The 27,419-nt window shown below is 39.2% G+C and overlaps 1 protein-coding gene across 2 annotated transcripts in view; it reads right to left on the bottom strand.

Moving 5' to 3' along the window:
• Positions 1-10,011, bottom strand: part of golim4a (golgi integral membrane protein 4a) — a 28,674-nt gene extending 18,663 nt beyond the window's left edge. For both annotated transcript variants that reach the window (XM_072461301.1, XM_072461309.1), the window contains exon 1: positions 9,760-10,011. In XM_072461301.1, coding sequence (XP_072317402.1) covers positions 9,760-9,946 — 187 coding nt within the window. In that variant the 5' untranslated portion in view covers positions 9,947-10,011. The remainder of the gene's footprint in view (positions 1-9,759) is intronic.
• Positions 10,012-27,419: the final 17,408 nt, after the last annotated feature.

The raw sequence follows: 27,419 nt of genomic DNA, 5'->3' as shown, positions 1-27,419 counted from the left end.
ACCAAATTGTCACAAGTATGAGATCACAATTCACTTTTCATCACAGCATTACTCAGCCCAAGTCAATTGTCAACAAAAACAAGTGTTTTTAATCATTGTGGTATCCAAAGCATTGAGCCTATTCCTTAGTATCAAAATCAGGTTGTAAATGTTAGAACTGTGACAACAATACTACCTTAAATGCTCGACAAACTTGCATCAAACTTACAGTAATGATCACCATGGAGACTTTCATGTGACACCATCAAACCAAGTATCTTCGGTTTTGTTAAATATATGAAAATGTAGAAAACTTTGCACCATACTGTGGAACATCCCAGACAAAGCAACAACAATTCCATTAAACTAGAAGATATCACCAGAAAGGTAACATATCGCACCTTTAAATCAATCATAGAACTACTGCATTCTATACGTTCACATCTCACTTACCAGACGTCTACTACTGACCTGTTTCTATTTGGGACTGTGTGTGAGAGCGAGAGCAGCGAGAGGAGCGAGAGCGAGAGCGAGAGAGCGAGAGAGCGAGAGAGCGAGAGAGCGAGAGAGCGAGAGAGAGAGAAAAAAAAAAAGCCTTTGATTATTTGCGAGACGTGTCCCGGGCAGCAGCGGCCATGAGAACAACAGGGCTCTGTCTGAGGCCGACCCTTGCTGCTCCGCTGGTTTGCACTGCTCTGTTACTGTTGGCGTGAGATACGGTCAACACAATCACGACCTCCGTCCACTGCGATACATTTAAATAGGATGAAACGATCTTCAGTTTGAGCGGCGCTTCATGGGCGACTTGGATCTAACTGCAAATGTAACAGTTCAGCGGCTAAATACAACAGGCATTAGTGCAAAGAGTCCACATTCAACATTATACTTACGACGACTACAAGCGAAGCAACAGAAAAGGTGATTCACAAGGAGAATTGACAGGTCATTGTAAAAGTCAGGCTTACATATATTCATTATCTACCAATGTTTACATAAACCCAGAAAACTGCCCCCCGACATGAGCCCCCTGACATGCGCACCATCACAGACTTTAGCCTTTTTAAACCCAGGCTTAAAACATATTTAGACTGGCTCTTAACACTTTATTTTGTACAGTTTGTTTTTACTTTGTTTTTATGTTTTATATTGCCTTGATTTTTATTGTGAAGCACTTTGAATGTTGTAAAGGGCTCCAAAAATAAAGGTTGATTGATTGAACTAATTTAAGCTTCATTCTAAAGTATAAAATTGTTTTATTTTGGCTCTTAAAGGTGCACATTGTATCTTTTTGTTAGAGTTTATCGCTTTGCCTGCAATGTCCCACAGTATGGCTTTACACTCATCTATGTAGTACAAAAATAACTTTGGTTTCTTGTTATACTGTGGAACATTCCAGATAAAATGATGGTGGAAGACCCTCCACCATAAAAGTTATGTAGTGTGCATTTCATTTTAGAGTAATTAATGCGATGACATGGTAGTAATAATGTATTGTTGGCATTGTAGAATACTCGTGTGTACACAATATATTTCCCCAAAGATTTTCTAATGTACTTTTATTACCGTACCTTAGTATCATAAAAAAAATATAACTGGACGTGCCAAACCAAATCATCTTCTCTGTTTCAGTCCCGGTTCAGTCCAGGTTCAGTCCAGGTTCAGTCCCGGTTCAGTCCCGGTTCAGTCCCGGTTCAGTCCAGGTTCAGTCCAGGTTCAGTCCCGGTTCAGTCCAGGTTCAGTCCAGGTTCAGTCCCGGTTCAGTCCCGGTTCAGTCCAGGTTCAGTCCAGGTTCAGTCCAGGTTCAGTCCCGGTTCAGTCCAGGTTCAGTCCCGTCCGTGTTTAGATCTGGGTTCAGTTCTAATTTAAATGTGGTGTTTGTGTGAATGTGAACACGCCCTCAGAGTGATGAAATGTTAGCACTGTTGCCATAGCATTAAACAAATCAAAACCAAATTATTACATCTATTTTTTTGTCAGAAGTCCTCGAAAAGTCCTCATTAAAAGGAAGCTGGAACCTTGTAGAACGGCAAGTTTCAAACTGAATAGAATCATAGTAGAATTTTCTGTTTGTAACTGATTTATGGTTCATGTCTGTGTAATTCCTGGGCCTATGAAACTAAAACAAAATTCCACATGTTGGTGCCATTACATGGGGTTGTAACCATTTTTTTTTTCATGTAATCAAATAAAAATGGTTTTGCCCCAGAACAGATATATTATATGCAACTGTTAGAGTCAAAATCAGACTGCTGTGAGCTGTCTGCATCAAATTATAGAGCATGTTAATCTCTGAAGCAGGACGTGTGCTGTTAGCGTGCTACTGTTTGTTAGCGTTACAACGGCAGCCTCTAAAAGTTGAGAAAAGCACTTAACTCATTGCGGTGAAACGCATTAGGAAAGTGAAAAATAAAGAGTTCAACACTTTCAACATCAATTTGAGATTGTTGTCAATAGCTCCTTCACCACGTGCCTTACCATTACGGCTGTGGTTATGAACGGCAACAAGCCCGAAATGGAGCTTTTGGAGTTAATGTTTGTCCTTAAATTAAACTGTAAATAGCAATACATCACATACAATGTGTCAAAAAAGTGCTGTACTCTGACTAATGTGAAGCTGTTGTACATATGTGAGGCTAATTCACTCGAGCCCATGTAATAAACTTATTTGTGATGTTTTTTTCTTTAAACAACTCTCTCTCTCATTAATAGATTCACAATTAATTGAATAGCCAAATCCAATCTTGATAAAGTTATGAGAAAACCGTTAAATCGTAAACCCAACTGAATACAGAAATACATTTGTAACTTAGTGAATGTGAGGCTTGACTCACTACAGTCCATTTAGTTGCAGAAATCCTGCGTGCATCAATGCCTCAATCTTTCTACTGCATATGATCACTTGTACATCCCAGAGCACAAAAACAATACACAATCTCTCTGAAACGCAGATAAAGTTTCATGTTAGCTGTTAGTTTCTATGCAAATTCCCAGCTGCCAGTGTGGAGCATGGTGGTGCATGCTGGGATAGCGTGACAACATTTAGCAGGAGCTAAATAACTTTGGCGTTTGAGCTCCCCCTGCAGCTCTCTTGTGAAAATACATTGTACGACAAAAGCTTTTTCCTCTAGTTTTTTTCTTTCTTTATCAAAATAAGACAATATAACCTCATACAAAAAGAAAAATAAATGTAACGTTGCTAAATATAAAAAAGAGCCAGGGAGAGTTGCAAGACTGTTTTTTCCGCAAATGTTACTTAGTCTTCCTCAATAGCCAAAAGAATAATATGTCAAGTTTATAGAACCAATCTTTCGCTAACAAATCCCAAATTAAAATGAACACAACCTATAGCCATCGCATTGACCAACATTTAGCTTTTCAAGAGCTCACTAAAAAGCGTGTTTGTCGAGTGGCGCTGAGGCAATCGGCCCGTCTGAGGAAGGGAACGCCACGGCCTGCAACGAACACTCAGCCACGAATGTACTGCCACGAAAACTGCCAGCCTGCCTGCGCTTTAGCTTGATCACAGCAAATCAATACGGCTAGCGTCGAAAACTCCCCATGGCCATGGCCCACCTCTAAATATAGGACACAACGGGAACCAGCAATCAACAGCTACTGCACAGAGTATCAAGTCTCCCAGTGCTCGGATTGGTCCAAAAGCTCAGCCACGGCACAAAGGGTACATGGGTGTGGCAAGAACAAAACGACAGTTCGGTCTTATCTTTATGAATGCTTTGTTACATTATTCTCACACCATTATCACCTTTCAGAGAACAGAAAAACACCAAAAGGTTCATGAACGGCGACAATAGAACTCCTGCGACTACATTTGCATCGAGCCTGAAGTTTTGCTAAGCCATAAATGACATATATCTTTAAAAAACTAGTCAGATTCAACATTTCTTCCCCGACAAGGGTGTACTGTAAAATAGTTTAGATTCACTTTCTAGCTTCAAATATCATCAAAGAGTGTCCCTAGCAGGCTTTTAGATAGAGGGCCGTGTTCCCGTATTTTGGAAGGGGTATTTTAAAATGTGGATGGGCATTTTTGAGTGCATTTGATTAATAAATCTTGTATCTTACAGTGTTCTTGCTGAGGGGTTTTGGCCTAGTCAGCCCCCATAGTCCCGGAAAAAAATATTTGGACGGGGTGTTTTCAAATCCTGTCTAAAAGCCTGGTCCCTAGTGATGCTTGTAAGAAATACACTTTATTACAAATCTGTATTTATATCGGTTACTGACAGTGACATTAATGTGGTCTTGATAAAAGTGCAGACATGTTGTGTGTTGTTATTGTGAAGCAGTTGGACATGTCAGAGGCTAATGCTGCGTTAGAATGATGATATGTCCTGCTTACAGGACAATTCTCAGACTAGATCCGCAGATTGGGAATTATTCTGGGATAAAAGTCGAAACGTCTTGCTTTTTTCCAAAACTATTGAGATGACTACAACTGAATCTTATTACAATGGAACACTCCTGGAGGGATTTCACTGACTCAAACCAAAGAAGAAAAAACAGAAACATGCTCAAATCAACTCAAATGTGGACCCCGTACAGTGTTATAAACAGTTTTGTTTAGCTGACTGAAAGGATTGTTTTAATCTGGATTCGTTTGAGGCTTGACTTGTTACTAAACTGTTTAATTACAATATCTACATCTCCATCAGTCTGGATCTTTAAAAATCTAGTATAAATCCAACAATAATCCACAATCTCCGAAACGCCAATAAAGTTTGCAAATTGCAGCCAAAGCGGTTAGTTTGTATGTGAATTTTATTTTATTTATTTTTTATGCACCTCTAAAATAATCTGGTTACTAACTAAACTGATCAACCAAAAGAGCAAACCGGGCAAGAATTGAAAAGTTGTCAGGATATCTAAATCTAAACCCTCTTTTGGTTAAAATGTTAAAAATGACAAATTATTCATGGCTCAAGACACACTTTAATGAACTGCACACATTAGGGTGAGAAAAGGCTTGTAATTAAGGGATAAAATAGAGTTTAGTCTGGAAGGTATCAGAGAAAGTGCCCGAAAACGTGCCCGAATGACTCATGGAAGTTTAAACGAGCAACATTTTACCCACCAGGAGAACACTGCGCATTTGACCTCGAGGTGAGAAAAAGTATGCAAAAGACAAACACTTTTGGAATGGCAAGTATTCAGACTGATCTTAAAGGGTGCAAAAAAGCTGATTCAAAATACAAATCAAACAAGGGCTTGATGTGATTTATTTGTACTTCTGTGGGTTGTTTTACAGTCCATCCACTTCCTGAAATCCAGTTAAGTACAATTATATATGTTGAATATATATATATATATATATGGCTAAATATTACACACATTATATCCCAGAAAGCAATTTGTTTAAGTTTATTATTTTACTTGGTTGTAATTGATGACATCACACTAGGAAAATTACCCAGCAACCACTGGGCCATAACTCATCAGTCATTTATTTGTATTTTTTTAAATTAAACTATATGAGAGCTTCTTCATTTTGTTGAATTAATGTTTAGCGGGTCAAAAACATTTTTTTAATTTGTGCATTTCATCAAAATGTATAGACTTTGGATGAAATGAATTTTCTACAGATTTTTGAACTTGTCCACACAAATAGCTGCTTGATGGGTGCAAAACTATTATCTATATTTACAACAGATTGAAATACAGCTAATAAAGTCAAAATTAGAAAATCCTAAAGACCTGTAATACGGCCTTTAAAGGAGACTCCAGGGCGAGGAGTGAGGAGGTGTCTGTATCACTCTTCATTTGTCTAAAGTCACAGCATAATCAGATGGCATCAAACTACACTTAACTAGACTTTTTTTTGGCAAGCGACATATATATAAAAAAGTCTGGTTCCATTACTCAGCCGTGTTCCTGAGCAGTGAGAGGTAATCAGAGTATGCTTAGGAATGAGCAATTCGATGTTTGGAATACCATTGTATGAAAAAATAATAGCTGTAGACAGATTTGTCAACATAATTACAACCCAGATCTGGTGGTAACCCATTTGCTTATTGTTAACTTGTGCCGTTTTATACCGTTCACAGGTCTTTTTTTTCATGCCCAATGCCTATTTCAATGAGTACAATTACCGGTACTACAAACCAGTTTTTCTACAAATTGGATACAAAATCAGACACATTTTGTGTAGTGCCTTGTGTAATAAAGTGTTCAAATAAAGCTTTATTCATAGCTTTTAAGCAGCAGGTTGGTCCTTCTGCTGGAGAACTAATGTCGATAATCAATACGATACAAAGTACAAATATCGCCTGCTATATCGGCCAAGTGATAGATTTTACAATTCTTGTGATTCACATGGGACCATTATTTTAATTAAGGTGTTCCATGATTGTGGTTCTTTGAATGTTAATTTGTTTTTGTATTTTATTTTTCACTCTCCCTTCGGTCGTGTTCTCTTCTGTGTTTTATGTTTATTCCTTTTTTTTTTTCCAACAGAAAAAAAAAAAGTATTTCATCACAGAATATTGGCTACCTGCATAATAATGTATTTTATTATAATACAGTATGTTTCTGTTACTTGGTCTAATAAATACGTATTCTGAATACTTAGAATATTTTAATTATAATATAGTTTGAAACAAAAACATGACTATATGATTAGACCAGCTTTTTGTTTGCGTTTCACAGTTTGTAATGCATTTATTTATGAGAGAAGAAAACCTTCATCACAAATGAGAGAGGGAAACATTGCACATGCTCTCACTGTAAGTGGAACACATCAGCTCCTGTCCTGGCTTGTCACTGAGAGTGTCAAGATTATCCGGTTAATCAATAACACGCTTTCCATTTTCTCACTAATTCAATGCAGTTCAAAGCCTTAAATTTCATGATCCAACACCACAATGTATTCTTCTGGGTTTGGAAAATTAACTGTATTCTGAATACCACCAAATGAAAGAGGAACTGTACAGAAATACTGTTAAAACTGTCAAAATTAGTATTCTGAAATAATATATATATATAAATATATATATATATATATATATATATATATATATATATATATATATATTCAGCTACTTCCCAACACTGTTCAAAGCTATTGTAACTCATTTTGACCATATGTTATAGCTTCTTGAAAAGTATTGTCACATATTACATTATTTTACAACATTTTTGACCAAAACCTAAACTGTGTCTGTATTATATAATAACAGTATTATTGAAGCAGATAGGTTTGATTAGGAGATGTAGAAGCTTTCATAACCTGTGTGCTATTCAATACATTAACTCACAAAGTAGTTTAGAAGTATTAAAGGAGTCTACAGAAGAGTAAAAGTAAATGTGAATGTGTGTATTTGTTGTTGTCTGCAGATGTGAGCAGAGTAACTATCTGTGTACTGATGAAGTGTGTTTGTGTGTGTCAGGAATTTAGCAGAGATAATATCATTTATCAGGCTGAGATGTTATAAACATTGAATTTGCAATCACCTTTGGCTGCAACTAACCATTATTTTGTAATAGATGCAGTAAATCTGTTGATTTGTTGTTTCAATTGTGATTTTTACAAAATGTGACAGAGAACAAGCTAAAGAGATGCCACTTGATACAATATATGTACTTTTTATTTGTTTATTATTAAAACATTATTTATTTTTTTACATATATTGGTGTGCTCTGTCTGAAAAGCTCAGCACATGGCATGTTTTGGATTATTCGGATACTAAATGAATTAACAATAATTTCAATAATAGTTTAGTTGAGATTAATTGTTTTTTGTTTGTTTGTTTAAGCCTAACTTGAGAATGAGGTGATTTAAGGTCATATATAAAAAACAAAAAACAAATAGTAGCACAAAGTCACATATTTTTGGCCGGTTCAAATTAATGCATGTCAGGCCTGAAGAAAAAAAATAGGGCTGGGCAACGATTAACATTTTTAATCGCGATTAATTATTAAGTATTCACTTATCACAAAATCCTGAGCCACAATCATGAAAGATGAACAGGCCACTTCGGAAGTAACGTCAGAAACATTGTAATCTCATTAAACATTAGACACTCAAAACACATTTTAGAGCAGCATAACCAGTCTAGTGCCAAATGTCCCTAAACCAGAAAACACTTCAGTACAGTTTGTAAATTCTTAGAACTTGACACTAAAGCGCCATAACATTAGTTGTGCAAACAAACACTTAACCAGTTAAATGCAAATAAATACATTGTGTACATTTTCACTTAAACAATGTTATCAAACACAAAACTAAAGCTTATTGCCACTGCCAGGGCATTGAAAAGAACCAGAAAAGTTTGTAGATTCCTAAAACTGGGTGTTTTTGTACTCCTCTGCACTAAGCCAGTTGCTAAGGCACCAGGTTATTCACGTTTTCAGCTGATAAAGACACGCACCGGGCCCTTCTCGCGGATCTCCCCAGCTACGGCGCCCGGCAGGACCTGCTCACGCGGGCCCCCGGGCGGGTTGCCTCGGCTGGCGCCTATAGCCGCTGACTTTGTAAAGTTAATAAACCAAAGCCATGGTCCAACATTAAACTCCATTTACACCACAACAAAAGCAACACAGCACAACTCCTCCACTGCGCATGTGCAGGACGAGTCGGACGCACGTCTGCTGCTGAGTGTATTCTACGGACATGAGTCCGGTGCGTTTGTCTTTCTAATGTTCACGCGCTCAAATTCTGCGTCGGGCGCGATTCGTCCGCAGCGGTTTGTACGAGGCTTTAGAACTGGTGCGGACCAGGGGAATCCAACCTGCGTTAATGCGCCTTAAAATAATTGATCGCGTTAAATAAGTGATGAGTTAACACAATAATAACGCGTTAACTTGCCCAGCCCTAAAAAAAACCCATTAAATTTGGTATATTTAACAATGTTTAACGTCTTCTTTGGGCCAGTATTGCGGTATTCTAAATTGCCACTAAAACATATTGAAAGGTCAAGTCAACAACAAAAAAGAATATCAAATATGTTGTTTATAGTAAAAAATGCTACCAAAAGTATAAAGTGATATTTCTGCCCTTTCGTGGTTCATTTTACATTTCTCTGATAATTAAACCCTGACTAATATGTTTTGTAAACACAATTATGTTAAATACCATCTGAATATTGTTATGCCCCCCCCAAAAAAAAATCGAGACATTCAGTTTTGTCAATATTGCCCACCTCTATTAATAACCCCCGTGAAACTGAGAGTGTGTTGGGAGTCTGAGTCCAAAGTCTACTAATAGACCATTAGTAGTCTACTTCTACAGCCAACAGTCCCATGGAGGATGTTTGCCAACTTCCAAATTGACTTTGACCTACTGCAGTTAACGGAGACATATTATGCTTTTTCCAGGTACTTAGTTTTGAACTATCACATATGTAGATCATTATCATACATTTTGTTCATTGTAAACTGCAAATATCGATCTGAAACGGCTTGGTATTTGAGGACTTCCTGTTCAAAGCTGCAGAACTCAGAAGCCCCGCCTCTCCAGAGTGACATGTCACCGTGATTGTCATTTACATGTCTTTATTATGGAAAAGTTGCTACGTGACATTTTTAAACCAATATCACTTAAATTCTTACTTTTCCCAAAAAATCACAACTTTGTACAGGAATGTGGGCGGGGACAGGAGGTAAGTGAAAAAAGGAATTATCTTTCAAGAATCAAAATCAAAATACAACTTTGAGTAAACCAATGCTGAGGAAACATGATTTTATTGTATTGCAATTTTATTTTTGTTGCGTGTGTCGCCTTTAAAGCCACGTTCTCCCGAGATGTTTCGACCAAACGCCCGTGTTTACCTTGGAGCTGCGCCGACAGTGACTCCTGGTGCTGCTGGTACTTCTGCGCCATGGCCTCGGTCCTCCTCAGCTGCTTGTGCATCTCGTAGGAGACCATGCCGCCGTACATCGCGCCGCACACCACGGTCAGCAGCAGCAGGCACTGGAAGATCCTCCGCTGCCTCCGGGAACACACCCCGTTTCCCATGTTGTCGGACCCCCACCACCGCCAGCCTTGTTCCCCTCCGCCACCGTCCGCAGCGCCTTTCAGCCCCGTCTCTGCTGCTGCTCAGGACGGACAAACTCCCCCCCCCCCCCGCCGGAACTTTTTTTTTTCTCCCCCCCGACTCCACTTCCACGCACGGCCGGTCGCGAACAGGAGACCGCTATCCTCTTTCCTCGAGCATTCCCGCGGTCAAACTTGATCCAAAGTCAGCCTGCCGCAGTACTTTACATTCTTTTTTGCATACATTGCTCACTCGCGACTTCCAGAATGTTCTCTCTCAGATTGCAGACACTGTAAACACTCCAGACCACGCGCGTCAAAAGTGCGTCAAACTCCCGCGCGGACCTCGCTCCGATAATGGGTCGAACGCACGGGGAAGGAGTACGCGGTAGCCGAGGCCTTAGCTCAGAGCAGCAGCGGCACCTTTCCACCGTAGATACGTGTCAGCCCCGCAGCCGCCTGCCATCCGACTGCGGCGCGGGGGGAAGTTCCTCCGCGGCTCGCTCTGGTCCCACCCATGCAGCCGCGCGCCTCCGCCACTGGTGGGCAGAGCGCTCCGTCGACCCCGGGCACGCGCGTGAAGGCGGAGGGGGACGGAACGCTACGTGCGTCAATATCCCGGATCAATATAGAATAAATATACTCCATCCATCCATCCATTTTCTACCGCTTGGTCCCTTTCGGGGTCGCGGGTGACTGGAGCCTATCCCAGTGACTTCGGGCTTTAGGCGGGGTACATCCTGGACAGTGGCCAACTTGTCGCAGGGCCAACACAGAGACATAGACATTGCAGACAGTTCACGCTCACATTCATTCACTAGGGCCAATTTAGAGTACCGCGGTGAAGTTAGTTTCACGTTGGACGTTGGATATTCGCCTCCGCAACTAGAGCGGGAGCTTCCTCTGAGTGTGCCCCGCCTGCAGTAGCTCGACACAGGGAGCTGCGCGCTGAAGTTCCGTTTGGTGCGCCAGTTAGGGACAATCTCTAAAGTACCGTTTGTTATCTTAAAAAATATAAACATATTTATAAAAAAAAAACAAAAAACATTGAGCATGAATCCAAGTTGCTAATCCTGGATGTCATAGTCCTTTTGGGCTAAAAAATGAACCCTTTGTAGATTTTTAAAGAATATTTTTAGTCAAAAAACATGGATTCTTTTCAATAGCTCCTAAATGAGCGAACCTAGATAGTAAACGTTAAATGATTATAGTAGTTTGAGTCTCCGGGTATCACGCACAACTTTTACTTTTTCAATTTAACCCTTTGTTAATTTTAAAGGAATATTTTTCGTCAAAAAACAAGGATTCTTTTCAATAGCTCCTAAGTTAGCAAACCTAGATAGTAAAAGCTAAGTGATTATAGTAGTTGTGGTCTCCAGGTATCACGCACACCTTTTACTTTTTCAAATTAACCCTTTGTAGATTTTTAAGGAATATTTTTCGTCAAAAATCAAGGATTCGCTTCAATAGCTCCTAAGTTAGCAAACCTAGATAGTAAAAGCTAAGTGATTATAGTAGTTGTGGTCTCCAGGTATCACGCACACCTTTTACTTTTTCAAATTAACCCTTTGTAGATTTTTAAGGAATATTTTTCGTCAAAAATCAAGGATTCGCTTCAATAGCTCCTAAGTTAGCAAACCTAGATAGTAAAAGCTAAGTGATTATAGTAGATGTGGTCTCCAGGTATCACGCACACCTTTTACTTTTTCAATTTAACCCTTTGTTGATTTTAAAGGAATATTTTTCGTCAAAAATCAAGGATTCTCTTCAATAGCTCCTAAGTCAGCTGACCTAGAAAGTCAAACCCAAGTGATTATAGTAGTTGTGGTCTCCAGGTATCACGCACACCTTTTACTTTTTCAAATTAACCCTTTATAGATTTTTAAGGAATATTTTTCGTCAAAAATCAAGGATTCGCTTCAATAGCTCCTAAGTCAGCTGACCTAGAAAGTCAAACCCAAGTGATTATAGTAGTTGTGGTCTCCAGGTATCACGCACACCTTTTACTTTTTCAAATTAACCCTTTATAGATTTTTAAGGAATATTTTTCGTCAAAAATCAAGGATTCGCTTCAATAGCTCCTAAGTCAGCTGACCTAGAAAGTCAAACCCAAGTGATTATAGTAGTTGTGGTCTCCAGGTATCACGCACACCTTTTACTTTTTCAATTTAACCCTTTGTTGATTTTTAAGGAATATTTTTCGTCATAAAACAAGGATTCTTTTCAATAGCTCCTAAGTTAGCAAACCTAGATAGTAAAAGCTAAGTGATTATAGTAGTTGTGGTCTCCAGGTATCACGCACACCTTTTACTTTTTCAAATTAACCCTTTGACAATTTTAAAGGAATATTTTTAGTCAAAAAACAAGGATTCTTTTCAATAGCTCCTAAGTCAGCTGACCTAGAAAGTCAAACCCAAGTGATTATAGTAGTTGTGGTCTCCAGGTATCACGCACACCTTTTACTTTTTCAAATTAACCCTTTATAGATTTTTAAGGAATATTTTTCGTCAAAAAACAAGGATTCTTTTCAATAGCCCCTAAGTTAGCAAACCTAGATAGTAAAAGCTAAGTGATTATAGTAGTTGTGGTCTCCAGGTATCACGCACACCTTTTACTTTTTCAAATTAACCCTTTGTAGATTTTTAAGGAATATTTTTTGTCAAAAATCAAGGATTCTCTTCAATAGCTCCTAAGTCAGCAAACCTAGAAAGTCAAACCCAAGTGATTATAGTAGTTGTGGTCTCCAGGTATCACGGCACACCTTTTACTTTTTCAAATTAACTCTTTGTAGATTTTTAAGGAATATTTTTCATCAAAAAACAAGGATTCTTTTCAATAGCTCCTAAGTCAGCAAACCTAGATAGTAAAAGCTAAGTGATTATAGTAGTTGTGGTCTCCAGGTATCACGCACACCTTTTACTTTTTCAAATTAACCCTTTGTAGATTTTTAAGGAATATTTTTTGTCAAAAATCAAGGATTCTCTTCAATAGCTCCTAAGTCAGCAAACCTAGAAAGTCAACCCCAAGTTATTATAGTAGTTTGAGTCTCCAGGTATCACGCACACCTTTTACTTTTTCAAATTAACCCTTTATAGATTTTTAAGGAATATTTTTCGTCAAAAATCAAGGATTCGCTTCAATAGCTCCTAAGTTAGCAAACCTAGATAGTAAAGGCTAAGTGATTATAGTAGTTGTGGTCTCCAGGTATCACGCACACCTTTTACTTTTTCAAATTAACCCTTTGTTGATTTTTAAGGAATATTTTTCGTCATAAAACAAGGATTCTTTTCAATAGCTCCTAAGTTAGCAAACCTAGATAGTAAAAGCTAAGTGATTATAGTAGTTGTGGTCTCCAGGTATCACGCACACCTTTTACTTTTTCAAATTAACCCTTTGACAATTTTAAAGGAATATTTTTAGTCAAAAAACAAGGATTCTTTTCAATAGCTCCTAAGTTAGCAAACCTAGAAAGTCAACCCCAAGTTATTATAGTAGTTTGAGTCTCCAGGTATCACGCACACCTTTTACTTTTTCAATTTAACCCTTTGTTGATTTTAAAGGAATATTTTTCGTCAAAATACAAGGATTTTTTCAATAGCTCCTAAGTCAGCAAACCTAGAAAGTCAACTCCAAGTTATTATAGTAGTTTGAGTCTCCAGGTATCACGCACACCTTTTACTTTTTCAAATTAACTCTTTGTAGATTTTTAAGGAATATTTTTCATCAAAAAACAAGGATTCTTTTCAATAGCTCCTAAGTCAGCTGACCTAGAAAGTCAACCCCAAGTTATTATAGTAGTTTGAGTCTCCAGGTATCACGCACACCTTTTACTTTTTCAAATTAACCCTTTATAGATTTTTAAGGAATATTTTTCGTCAAAAATCAAGGATTCGCTTCAATAGCTCCTAAGTTAGCAAACCTAGATAGTAAAGGCTAAGTGATTATAGTAGTTGTGGTCTCCAGGTATCACGCACACCTTTTACTTTTTCAAATTAACCCTTTGTTGATTTTTAAGGAATATTTTTCGTCATAAAACAAGGATTCTTTTCAATAGCTCCTAAGTTAGCAAACCTAGATAGTAAAAGCTAAGTGATTATAGTAGTTGTGGTCTCCAGGTATCACGCACACCTTTTACTTTTTCAAATTAACCCTTTGACAATTTTAAAGGAATATTTTTAGTCAAAAAACAAGGATTCTTTTCAATAGCTCCTAAGTTAGCAAACCTAGAAAGTCAACCCCAAGTTATTATAGTAGTTTGAGTCTCCAGGTATCACGCACACCTTTTACTTTTTCAATTTAACCCTTTGTTGATTTTAAAGGAATATTTTTCGTCAAAATACAAGGATTTTTTCAATAGCTCCTAAGTCAGCAAACCTAGAAAGTCAACTCCAAGTTATTATAGTAGTTTGAGTCTCCAGGTATCACGCACACCTTTTACTTTTTCAAATTAACCCTTTGTAGATTTTTAAGGAATATTTTTCGTCAAAAATCAAGGATTCTCTTCAATAGCTCCTAAGTCAGCTGACCTAGAAAGTCAAACCCAAATGATTATAGTAGTTGTGGTCTCCATGTATCACGCACACCTTTTACTTTTTCAAATTAACTCTTTGTAGATTTTTAAGGAATATTTTTCATCAAAAAACAAGGATTCTTTTCAATAGCTCCTAAGTCAGCTGACCTAGAAAGTCAACCCCAAGTTATTATAGTAGTTTGAGTCTCCAGGTATCACGCACACCTTTTACTTTTTCAAATTAACCCTTTATAGATTTTTAAGGAATATTTTTCGTCAAAAATCAAGGAATCTCTTCAATAGCTCCTAAGTTAGCAAACCTAGATTGTAAAAGCTAAGTGATTATAGTAGTTGTGGTCTCCAGGTATCACGCACACCTTTTACTTTTTCAAATTAACCCTTTGTAGATTTTTAAGGAATATTTTTTGTCAAAAAACAAGGATTCTTTTCAATAGCTCCGAAGTTAGCAAACCTAGATAGTAAAAGCTAAGTGATTATAGTAGTTGTGGTCTCCAGGTATCACGCACACCTTTTACTTTTTCAAATTAACCCTTTATAGATTTTTAAGGAATATTTTTCGTCAAAAATCAAGGATTCGCTTCAATAGCTCCTAAGTTAGCAAACCTAGATAGTAAAAGCTAAGTGATTATAGTAGTTGTGGTCTCCAGGTATCACGCACACCTTTTACTTTTTCAAATTAACCCTTTGTAGATTTTTAAGGAATATTTTTTGTCAAAAAACAAGGATTCTTTTCAATAGCTCCTAAGTTAGCAAACCTAGATAGTAAAAGCTAAGTGATTATAGTAGTTGTGGTCTCCAGGTATCACGCACACCTTTTACTTTTTCAATTTAACCCTTTGTTGATTTTAAAGGAATATTTTTCGTCAAAAAACAAGGATTCTTTTCAATAGCTCCTAAGTCAGCAAACCTAGAAAGTCAACCCCAAGTTATTATAGTAGTTTGAGTCTCCAGGTATCACGCACACCTTTTACTTTTTCAAATTAACCCTTTATAGATTTTTAAGGAATATTTTTCGTCAAAAATCAAGGATTCTTTTCAATAGCTCCTAAGTTAGCAAACCTACATAGTAAAAGCTAAGTGATTATAGTAGTTGTGGTCTCCAGGTATCACGCACACCTTTTACTTTTTCAAATTAACCCTTTATAGATTTTTAAGGAATATTTTTCGTCAAAAATCAAGGATTCGCTTCAATAGCTCCTAAGTTAGCAAACCTACATAGTAAAAGCTAAGTGATTATAGTAGTTGTGGTCTCCAGGTATCACGCACACCTTTTACTTTTTCAATTTAACCCTTTGTTGATTTTAAAGGAATATTTTTCGTCAAAAAACAACGATTCTTTTCAATAGCTCCTAAGTCAGCAAACCTAGAAAGTCAAACCCAAGTGATTATAGTAGTTGTGGTCTCCAGGTATCACGCACACCTTTTACTTTTTCAAATTAACTCTTTGTAGATTTTTAAGGAATATTTTTCGTCAAAAAACAAGGATTCTTTTCAATAGCACCTAAGTCAGCTGACCTAGAAAGTAAATGCTAAGTGATTATAGTAGTTTGAGTCTTAAGTTGCCTTTTACTTAAATCAGGTTCTGTCTCCATGAATCATAATATAATATCATCTTGCAATCAACATTATTTCCAATGCACAAATCACATACAGGTGAGTATTCACAATTTTAACATAAGTTTACTGATTTCCTTTGAATTGGTGGAAATTTACCAATTTATTTCAGGAATATACCTACATTTTATACGTGCTACTGTATGTTACAGGTTGTATACACTGCATAATTTTAGCAGAGATAAATTCTCTGCCATGGATAAAATTGAACTGCATTTGCTATGACGCAACATTTGAGGAAAACAGCCAAAAAATTTCTGACCAGGACCTCCACAGGTAATGCACTATATTTGTTCCTAAAAGTGACATATCACAAATTAGGTCATTAATTCTTTTCCATTCTCTCTTTCTCAATTCTTTTATCAGCAATTACAGGATCAAGAAATATTATAACATTTTATTTGACTTTGACAATAATGACAACCAGGGCCTTCTCCAGAGAATGAAATGTGAAATTTCAGCCCACACATTTAACGTTACTACATCACTGCCTGGAATTTCTTAAGGAGTTCTGAGATTTTCAGACATCTGCAGTGCTTTTGTAAATTGAATAAATATTACAATTCAACCCCTGATTAGGTGCTCTTTTGGCTTGTGATTTTGTTTATTTATTATCATCCATCTTCCGCTTCTCCGGGGCCAGGTTGTAGGGCCAGCAGTCTAATCAAGGGCTCCCAGACACTCACTGCAGCTCCTCTAGGGGGATCCTGAGGCATTCCTAGGCCAGCCGAGAGACATAATCCCTCCAATCCATCTCCCTCAGTTGGCTCCTCTCGACATGGAAGAGCAGCGGCTTTACTCTGAGCTCCTCTCATGTGACTGAGCTCCTCACCCTATCTCTAAGGGAGCGCCCAGCCACACTGTGGAGGGAATACATTTTGACCGCTTGTATCCACGATCTTGTCCTTTCGGTCATTACCCAAAGCTCATGACCGGGTGAGGGTAGGAACGTTGAGCTTCAGCTCTTTCTTCACCACAGTCCGATGCAGTGACTGCATCACTGCAGCCGCTGCACCGGTCCAACTGTCAATCTCACGCTCCATCCTTCCTTCACTCGTGAACAAGACCCCGAGATATTTGAACTCCTCCACTTGTGGCAAGGACTCTCCACCGACCTGGAGAGGGCAAACCACCTTTTTCCACCTGCAGGAGGATCTGTAAGGGGCTGGTGCAGAGATACCTGGGCAGTAGTAGTAGTAGTAGTAGTTTTAGTATTATTATTAGTAGCATTATTATTCAAACGATAAATCTAATAGGATAGCCTAACGGTAATTTTATTTGAGAAAAAATCTGTAAAATTTGTATTAATTTAGCCTTCTGATGTTGGTGATATTAGGTGACAAAAACATATAGTCCATCAATTTTCTTTTATTGTAAACTGCACCAACAGACTACTGATCCATATCAAACATATGTGCCCAGAACCTCAAATCAGGGCCAAACCTGGCTAAAGACCATGTTTAAAGAAGTAATACATTTAGCCTCATCTTCTCCAGCCGTATCATAGTCTAAGGTAAGATAAGCCTTTATTTGTCCACACAATTGGGAAATTTAAGTGTTGCAACACAAGTAGGTACAGAAGTAAAAGAACAGATAACTTATGGAAAGCTTTTAAAAAAACACTCTTACTCGAAAAAAGTGAAATTGGAGCATTTTGATTATTCAATAGAATATCCATAATTCTCCTCTTTGCCTACTCAATAATTGTAGACCCAAGCAATATTATTCCTATTCTGAATTATTCTTATTGGTCTTACTACAATTATAATTTATACATTTTTATATTATTATTATTATTATTACTATTACTATTATTATTATTATTATATAAAATGCAAAGGATATGGTAATTTTCATTACTAGTATACCAATTTGGACGTCACTCATGCTGTCTTCTCCTGCGCAAGTCATTATTTCCATAGTCTGTCCCGGATGCAAGGAAGGTCAAAGTAATTGTACAAATTAATATATCGAAGTATGCCATTTGAAACATGGGACGTGTTAAAAAAGGAAAAAAACCGAAGCATAACGACCTCTGGGAAGAAGCAGGAGGGAGAGATGCATTGATAAATGCATTCAAGGATAGCGGGTTTAGTGGTGTAATTACACCTGGAAAATGGAGCGCCATTACGCATGTGGTTTTCGCCGAAAATCAACCTAATTTAGAAAAATGGTTGAAAACAATTTGGATGGAAAACAGAAGAGGAATCCGAGAAGAAGTTCTTCAGCGAGGTATGTTTCTTAATCAAATTATATCAATTAATTATATCAAAGGCTATTCTGAAAGTTATAATACGGGGGAAGCCTAGTGATAACTTATTTAAAGTTTAGATTGATAAATGTATTACCAGTAGTGACTCAGCCGTTTTAGAAGCTGTGCCACGGCTTTTGTAAACTTATTATTCTCTTTTTATTTGTATTTTTTTTTACATCGTTTCGTTTTGACCATCTCCATGTGCATTCAGCACACCGGTGGATTTCCACGGTGACGGGCCCAGTAGCCTAAAAAATCAGGCCTAATTATTTGATAATTGTGTTCTTGGCACAGGGATCTGGCATGCTGGGTAGTGTTGTCTTTCATTTGAGGCCTAGTCTGTCTTTAGTTCTAAATCAATCCAATACTTGAGTTGCGCCCCTCTCCAAATTGGAGATGTGCACGGGCAGCTCCGCAAGCCACTGTTTAAACAGACACAGAGAGATCAGGGGCATTGCTAGAAACAATGTTGGTACATATTCTATCAACTACAAGTATCAATACAGTCTTTAGATGATGAAAATTGGCCTCATATTCTAACAGAAACCACGAAAATAAGACGTGCGATGCCTCCAGCTGGTGCGGCAGACCGCGGAGCTGACACCGCGCGTGCGCAAAGTCAAATTGACTCAACTTGTTACAAATGTCGAAGTCATGTTTTTATAAATTTAAAATAAATAGTTTACAGTCTGTGAGCCACGATCTGTTCTGCAAAAGAGAAGAAGAAGGGCATTTAGGGACTGTGAGGGGCCCTCACATATAATTGGAGAGTATTGAGTTGCTATTAACATTGTATCTAAAATGCACTAAAATACAGAAAATGTAATTATTTTTGTAGAAAACTTCTTAGTAGATGCCACGTAGGATTGTCATCTATTCTATATTTACCAAATTAAATTGATAAAAAACAACTTCAGATGTAGTTACCTTAAGTTTAGATTATAGACATCAAACCCCTAGTACATTTTACACGTTGTGGGTAGGGTGCATGGGGGCACCACTGAGCAGTTTTGCTAAGGGAACCCAAATGGCTAGCAAGTTATCATCCTACATTTTTGGTTTTGTTTTTTGAATAATTTCTTCAATAAACTCACCCTTTTTTAGGAAAAAGAAAGTGTACACAAGTGGAGGCAAAAACAAACAAAGATGACCCAGTGCCACACTCTCAAGAGCCACACTCTCCAGAGCCACACTCTCCAGAGCCACACTCTCAAGAGCCACACTCTCCAGAGCCACAGTCTCCAGAGCCACAGTCTCCAGAGCCACAGTCACCAGAGCCACAGTCTCCAGAGCCACAGTCTCAAGAGCCACAGTCACCAGAGCCACACTCTCAAGAGCCACACTCTCCAGAGCCACAGTCTCCAGAGCCACAGTCTCCAGAGCCACAGTCACCAGAGCCACAGTCTCCAGAGCCACACTCTCCAGAGCCACAGTCTCCAGAGCCACAGTCTCCAGAGCCACAGTCACCAGAGCCACAGTCTCCAGAGCCACAGTCTCCAGAGCCACAGTCTCCAGAGCCACAATCACCAGAGCCACAATCACCAGAGACACACGCTCAAGAGCCACAGTCTCCAGAGCCACAGTCTCAAGACCCACACTCTCCAGAGCCACAGTCAGCAGAGCCACACTCTCCAGAGCCACAGTCAGCAGAGCCACACTCTCCAGAGCCACAATCACCAGAGCCACAATCACCAGAGCCACACTCTCCAGAGCCACACTCTCCAGAGCCACAGTCTCCAGAGCCACAATCACCAGAGCCACACTCTCCAGAGCCACACTCTCCAGAGCCACAGTCACCAGAGCCACAGTCACCAAAGCCACAATCACCAGAGACACAGTCTCCAGAGCCACAGTCTCCAGAGACACAGTCTCCAGAGCCACAGTCTCCAGAGACACAGTCTCCAGAGCCACAGTCTCCAGAGACACAGTCTCCAGAGCCACAGTCTCCAGAGACACAGTCTCCAGAGACACAGTCTCCAGAGACACAGTCTCCAGAGCCACAGTCTCCAGAGACACAGTCTCCAGAGACACAGTCTCCAGAGACACAGTCTCCAGAGCCACAGTCTCCAGAGACACAGTCTCCAGAGCCACAGTCATCTTTGCCCCATCAGCAAAAATCCAAAAAGAAAATGAGACTCTGCAACGCGGGGCCACAGAAATTCAAAATATATATTGGCAAAGAACAGTGGAATGAAATAAAACCAAGTTGTGGGGAAAACAAATTGAGAGCCCCGTGGACAACTATATTTTACAACGAATTTGTAAAAATGAGTCCAAGTTGCCCACTTAAATTTACTTATCAACATCTCCGCAAAAAAGACAGTCGTAAACAAAAAAGTTTGTTCTTTTCTGCTACAGCAATTTGTACTTTTGACAACTGTAAGGCAAGCTATCACTTCACCAGGGCTCATGAACCGTCTTCCAGTTTGAAAGCAGTAGCATTCAGGGTTACAAGAAGGGGCAAAATAATGCATGCCAAAAAACAACACAAATTCCGACCTGCAAAATATTCCAGGCGTGGAGCAATTGCCAAAGCTATAAAAAATGGAATAAGTAATTATTATTATTCACAACTCAAAAACACACCAAGAGACGAAATATTTGCTGGCAATGTGACAAAAAGTCTGACCAAAGATGTCCTTAAGACTATCAGTTCTGAGTTTAGAAAAACAAGGCGCCTTCATGCTGATTCACTTTTGGAATTAATGCTAACACACAAAATCATAAAAGAGAGTGGCAGTTACCCCACTTCAAAAGGCTATCTGTCCCGGTTGCAAATCGAGCCACTTTCAATTCACCTGGAGACTGAGGCCGGAATGAAAATACTGACGGAGCATCTAAAAAGAGGGAAGGTGGCTTTATATCTGGATGCAACTGGTGGTGTCGTGAAAAAAATGGACCAAGGTAAACACATTTTATATTATGCTTTGGTTTTGCCAGGGATGGGAAAAAATAAACCCCCCTTACCGGTGACAGAGATGATCACAAATAATCATGCCATCCCGGCCATCACAAACTGGCTCATGGAGTTCCAAAGGCATCTCTCTTTCATAACAAAAAGGAAAATAAGCCAAATAGAAACCGATTTCAGTTGGGCACAAATCCATAGCGTGTTGCTTGCCTTCAACAAAGAAAATATTAACAGCTACCTTGAAAGAGCACATTCAATTGTCCACAATGAGTCTGGAAATATTTCATTCACCGTAGTTCATCTTTGTGCAGCCCATATAATAAAAGCTGTTAGCCAGGCCATAGGCTTAAAAACAAAAGACAAGGCCATGAAGGAGTTTGTCCTGTACTGTTTTGCTGCTCTCCAAAACACTACGAGCCTGGAGAGAGCACTCAACATTTTTAAACACATGTGTGTTATCTTCATTTCTGAAGAAGAGAACAGCAGGGTCAAACAGAGTCGAAGGGTCTTGGATGGTTTCATCTAACGTCATAAAATGGAGCCTATACTCGAGAGGTGCTCAGCGGATGAAGTCACAAAAGAGAGGACGCAAAAAAATATTGTGGCTTATTCCCCCTTTACCGCAGCGTTTGCCCTTCAAAGAGAACAGGCTCTGTGTGACATACTCTCTGAGGAAAAAACAGGCAGGGCAAATGGGTATTTTTGCCCGGGTGTGGTTGAGGTGCTCCTGAAACGATATATGGGACTATTCCCTCTGTGGAGTGGCATTTTACTGGGGGACCTAAAACGGTATACTGGCTCCGATGCATTGACTACCGTGACAAAAAAAACCAGAGACACCAACTGTCACGTTGAACTGTGGTTTGGACTGGTCAAAAATTCCATTCTTCAACGGAAACTACATTTGAGACCAGCTGATTTCATTAGGGTCTTGTTCACATCTCTGCAGGGACGGTATGTTGAGCACATCAACGAGAACAACTTCCCATTGAAAATTTTGTACACATCCAGTAGAGCGGTTAGGCCAAAGGATGATCACCAGGAGGCGTGGAATAAGAGAATCCGTTCAACTACTACCTCCAAGTCAAAATATTTCAACCCTCCAACAACACTGCCAAGGCCAAAGAAAATTAATGCAGAGAAACAAGATGAAGAGAAAAAGGTAACGTTCACATCTTTAAGAATATGTTTGTTTTATTCTACAGTGACAGCTCATCTCTTTGTATAATGTATACTATTCAGTGCAGTATTAAGGTTACTTTAACATTTTCTAATTTTCCACAGGTGGCTTCATTATGGAGAAGGCAGCAGACAGAAATGGTGGTATGTGCCATTGCGGCACAAAATCCTGGGAGTAGCATACTCATCCGTCACTTTGATTTGAATACACTGAAACCCCATGAATGGCTTAATGGAGAGGTAACAACAAGCCGTCCAAAAAATAATAAAGGCCTTTGTTTATTGAATAATAACCTTTTCCTCTCAGGTGATTGAAGGTATCATACATCATGCTGCCAACCATGAAAAAGTCCTGAACAAATTTTTTTTGATGGACCACTATACAGCTATGGTCATTCTGTATAAGGAGCAAAGCCAGGTGGAAAGACATCTATTATCGACTGTAAGTGTGTTTTTCTTATGTTACACATAGCTCCTGTAGATACAGAGAGACGGTAACCGAGAGTGAGGAACAGCAAAGAGAGAGAGATATTAAGTGAGATTTTTAAAAGACCATTATTGTGACCAATATTTGACACACCTTTATTTGGAAAAAAAAGGTCAAAAAATCAACTACTCCTCCCACTGTGAAGCAAAACCCCTGCGGTTCCCAAAAATCGACTCATCCCCGTTCATTGAGTAAAGCCAAACTTAACCCTGAGCTAAGCCTGGATCATCCTCAGAAACAGGGTCCTCACACTGATCTAGCTCTGTGTCTGAACCCTCCACCCCTTGTTCCGATCCACCGCTATCTTGGCCTGTCCCAACCTGAAGCTCACCCCTTTTTCCTAGTCCTGTCAGAGTTACTACCCCTTCCGTTTGCATGTGTCTGCCCGTATATGGATGGGTTTCCTTCTCATGCTCCATCTTCCCAAATCAACAGAAAATATGTACATTTTTTCAAGTGAAGGTAGTCCTGACTAAGCCGAGCTCAAGAGGATGGGTCAAATGCCCAGATATCACTACGGGGAGACCAAAGTGTACCTTAACAGTGAACACCTGTTCGAAAGGCCCTGAACATCTTTGACTGCCTGAGCCTTGACGGTCTGAGATCCTCAGAGTCCGAGATGGTTCACATGGCACTAACATATCCAAGATGTACTGAGCCCAGTTGTTTTTGAGACTGTCACTGCCCAGGAAAACCCTCAAAAGAGAGGAGGGAGGAAGAGAGAGGGGGGGTGGGAGAGAGAAACAGAAGGGAGAGATGGAGAGAAAGAAAGAGAGGAAAGGGGAAGAGAACGCGGCTATGAAGAAAGAGCGAGAGGGAGGAAGTGAGCGAGAGAAGAATTTGACTAAATAAATGTGTTTTTTATTGGCAGGTAAAACTGACCAAGTATGATGCCATCCTTTCACCTGTGCTTGTTAATGACAACCAATGGAACCTACTGGTTTGTTTTTGACAAAAAGTGTAATGTTCACCCAATACTGCACTACAATACAACAACAGAATAATGCCTTGTTCTTTCAGTTCATTCATGCTGGAAACGGGACAGTATATTTGATTGACCCCGCCAAAAGTGCTTTGGAGATGGAGTCTTCAAGTCAGGCAGCCGAGAAATTGAAGTATGTACATAAGTTGATTGATATTACATGGGAAATGTAAAACTTTAAATAAAATATGTGTGCACAGGGTATATCTCAATCTGAGACACCTTCATCACCAGAAACGGGAGTGGAGAAACATTAACTGGAAGGGTGGGACACTACAACACCCTTTGCAGAAGGATGGATTCAGCTGTGGTGTAATAGTGGCTAAGGTATCATGTATTATATGGGGCATGGGAGATATAAAGGGCACTTGTTTTGACAGGGTCGACTGTGAGAAAGAGATCTAAAAAAGACCTAAAAAAATCTGTAATGTGCATTTATCATAGAGCAGTGTTTCTTAACATTTATTACCTCAAACCCCTACTTTTTCGGTAAGTGAAGGCAAGTTTATTTGTAGAGCACATTTCATTCACAATGCCATTCAAAGTGGTTCACACAACAGGAAAAATGAATTAAAATCACAAAGAAATGACAGAAAACACAAAACAGTTTAAGAAATAAAAGAGAAGAGTGCAAAGAAAAAATCCTTTCAGTCAAACACAGCTAAATAAAACTGTTTTTAGCTTAGATTTTCAACATTGTCAGAGCAGAATCTGTCTCACATCTTCAGGAAGACTGTTCCAGATTTTAGCTGCATAAAACTGAAACACAGATTCCCCATGTTTAGTCCTGACTCTGGCACCAGCAGGAGGCCGGTCCATGTTTTGTCCTGACTCTGGGAACCAGCAGGAGGCCGGTCCCTGAGGTCCTCAGAGTCCGTGGTTCATATGGAACTAACATGTCAGAGATGTACTTTGGTGCTAGGCCATGGAGAGACTTGTACACAAGCAGAGCTGCTTTAAAGTCTATTCTCTGAGCCACAGGGAGCCAGTGCAGAGACCTGAGAACAGGACTAATGTGATCGTACTTCCTGGTTCTAGTCAGGACCCGAGCAGCAGCGTTCTGGATGTACTGCAGCTGTTTTACAGCTCGTTTGGAGAGGCCAGTGAGCGGCCGTTACAGTAGTCTAATCTACTGGAGACAAATGCACAGATAAGTCTGTCCAAGTTTAGACACTATACTTTTGATTTTGGCAATGTTTTTTAAAAAGCTACTGATTGAATTGACATGGCTTTTAAAATTCAAGTCTGAGTCCATTATTGCCCCCAGGTTTGTAGGTTTTAGAGTGAGACTCTGGAGGTGAACACTTTCTCTTTGTTTCTTTGGGCCAAAGACGATGATTTAGGTCTTGTCTGAGTTCAGCAAGAGAAAGTTGTTTTGCATCCACACACTGATCTGTTGCACCAGCAGGAGGCCAGTCCACACACTGATCTGTTGCACCAGCAGGAGGCCAGTCCACACACTGATCTGTTGCACCAGCAGGAGGCCAGTCCACACACTGATCTGTTGGATGCAGTGACAGAGTGAATCCACTGGCCCACATTCACCTGCTTACAGTGAAACAGAGATGTTGTCTGCAAAGTAACCAGACTGTGCCCATATCTGTATTGTATTTAACTGATCATGCTGTCCTCAATAAGGTGCTCACGCCTCTACTTTGGGCCCTATGGTTAAAAATAGAGGTTAAAAAATATGGTTTATATTAGGGCCCAGAATTTTCTCTTTCAGAATTAGAATAAGAAAGAGGCTTATTGACATTATCAATTAACAGGATTCACTATTATTGTATCGCATATTGTAATTTTCTTTGTTTGTAAATGTGTATTTTTAGATGGCAAAGCAGATAATGCAGGCTTTCCCGGCGATCCCCAACATCGAGTTCTCTACTACGAGAGGTAGTATGTACAAAGAGAGAAAGGCAATGGCTGTTGACCTCTTGCAGGGTTCAGGTCAGTAGTATGCAAAGTTAAAAACATTTTTTGTACAGTAAATAAACTAATAAGACTAAAACTACTTTTTTGGTAGTATTTCAAACAGAATCTAATTGTGTGATGTGTGCACACAAAAAAACACCTAAACTTCCTGGTCAGCCACCAGCAGGCTGGGTAAGAGTGATTTAATTTAGTTGTAATTATGTATTAACATACTGCATTCCTAAAATACCACATAATAATGTTTCTTATTTAATTTTATTATGACAGATTCAATGTGATGATTGTGACCGTTGGTTTCACGGGGAATGCGTTGGAATGTCAGAAGTTGACATCAACAACGCAGACGAAAAAGCATGGAAATGCCTTGTCTGCAACTGAGACAACCACACAACACCAACAAACTTGGCTTTCTCATTTTGTTTCAGAATGTTGTTATTCTGCTGGACACATATTTTCTATTTATTTATTTCTTACCTGTTGCAAACACATTAATAAATATGTATATTTCATCCAGTGCAATTTTATTCTAATGTACTTTCAGGGATTATCAGAATCAGAAATCAGAATAAGAAAAGGTTTATTGCCATTGTAAATGGACAAATTAAAAGGCCAGGAACTTCTTTTGGTGATTTTGATGCAACATACAACCAAGAACAATAATACAAACAGGATGTATAAATTTAAATAGGCCATGCATGAAAGAAAAACAATTTAAATTTAACATAAGATAAAAAAAAAAAAAAAGACTTACTATGTACACAAGATTTAAAGTTGACTTTACTTTACAAGTGCAGTGATTGATTAAATCATGGTTAAAATGACAGTGTTTAAGAAGTGTTCCATGAGTCCAACAACAGAGGGAAAGAAACTTCTTGTGGTGGGAGGTTCTGGTCCGGATGGACCGTAGCCTCCTGCCTGAGGGGAGTGGTCTCCTGCCTGAGGGGAGTGGCCTCCTGCCTGAGGGGAGTGGTCTCCTGCTTAAGGACTACTCAAATAGTCCAGGGTGAGAAGGGTCGGTGGTGATCCGACCTGCTCGTCCAAGAGCCCTGAAGACGTACAAGTCTTGCAGAGATGGCAGCGGCAGAAGGAGCAGCAGTTTGTGTACAGGGAGAAGAGCAGTGGAGATAGTAAAGAGGGTTATGAGAGGTTGAGCCCAAATGAACCTATGGAGAAGCTACATTGTCAGGGGCTTGAAGCCCCCGGTAAGGTCACCCAAGGCAAAGAGGTCCTGGGTGACGGGTCAGACCAAGAGCGGCTCAAGAAGCCCTTTATGCTGAATAACAATGAAAGGCCTGTTATATCGCCCAGATTGGAATTGAAAAAGTAAACTGTGTGTGTGATACCTGGAGACCACAACTACTATAATCACTTGGATTTGACTTTCTAGGTCAGCTGACTTAGGAGCTATTGAAAAGAATCCTTGATTTTTGACGAAAAATATTCCTTAAAAATCTATAAAGGGTTAATTTGAAAAAGTAAAAGGTGTGCGTGATACCTGGAGACTCAAACTACTATAATAACTTGGGGTTGACTTTCTAGGTTTGCTGACTTAGGAGCTATTGAAA

Source organism: Eucyclogobius newberryi, unplaced genomic scaffold (assembly GCF_026437365.1).
Source record: "Eucyclogobius newberryi isolate DKJ021-1_F unplaced genomic scaffold, fEucNew1.0.hap1 SCAF_10, whole genome shotgun sequence".
Classification (NCBI taxonomy): domain Eukaryota; kingdom Metazoa; phylum Chordata; class Actinopteri; order Gobiiformes; family Gobiidae; genus Eucyclogobius; species Eucyclogobius newberryi.
The sequence above is the reverse complement of the archived record's forward strand: the minus strand, read 5'-3'. Positions and strand labels throughout refer to the sequence as shown.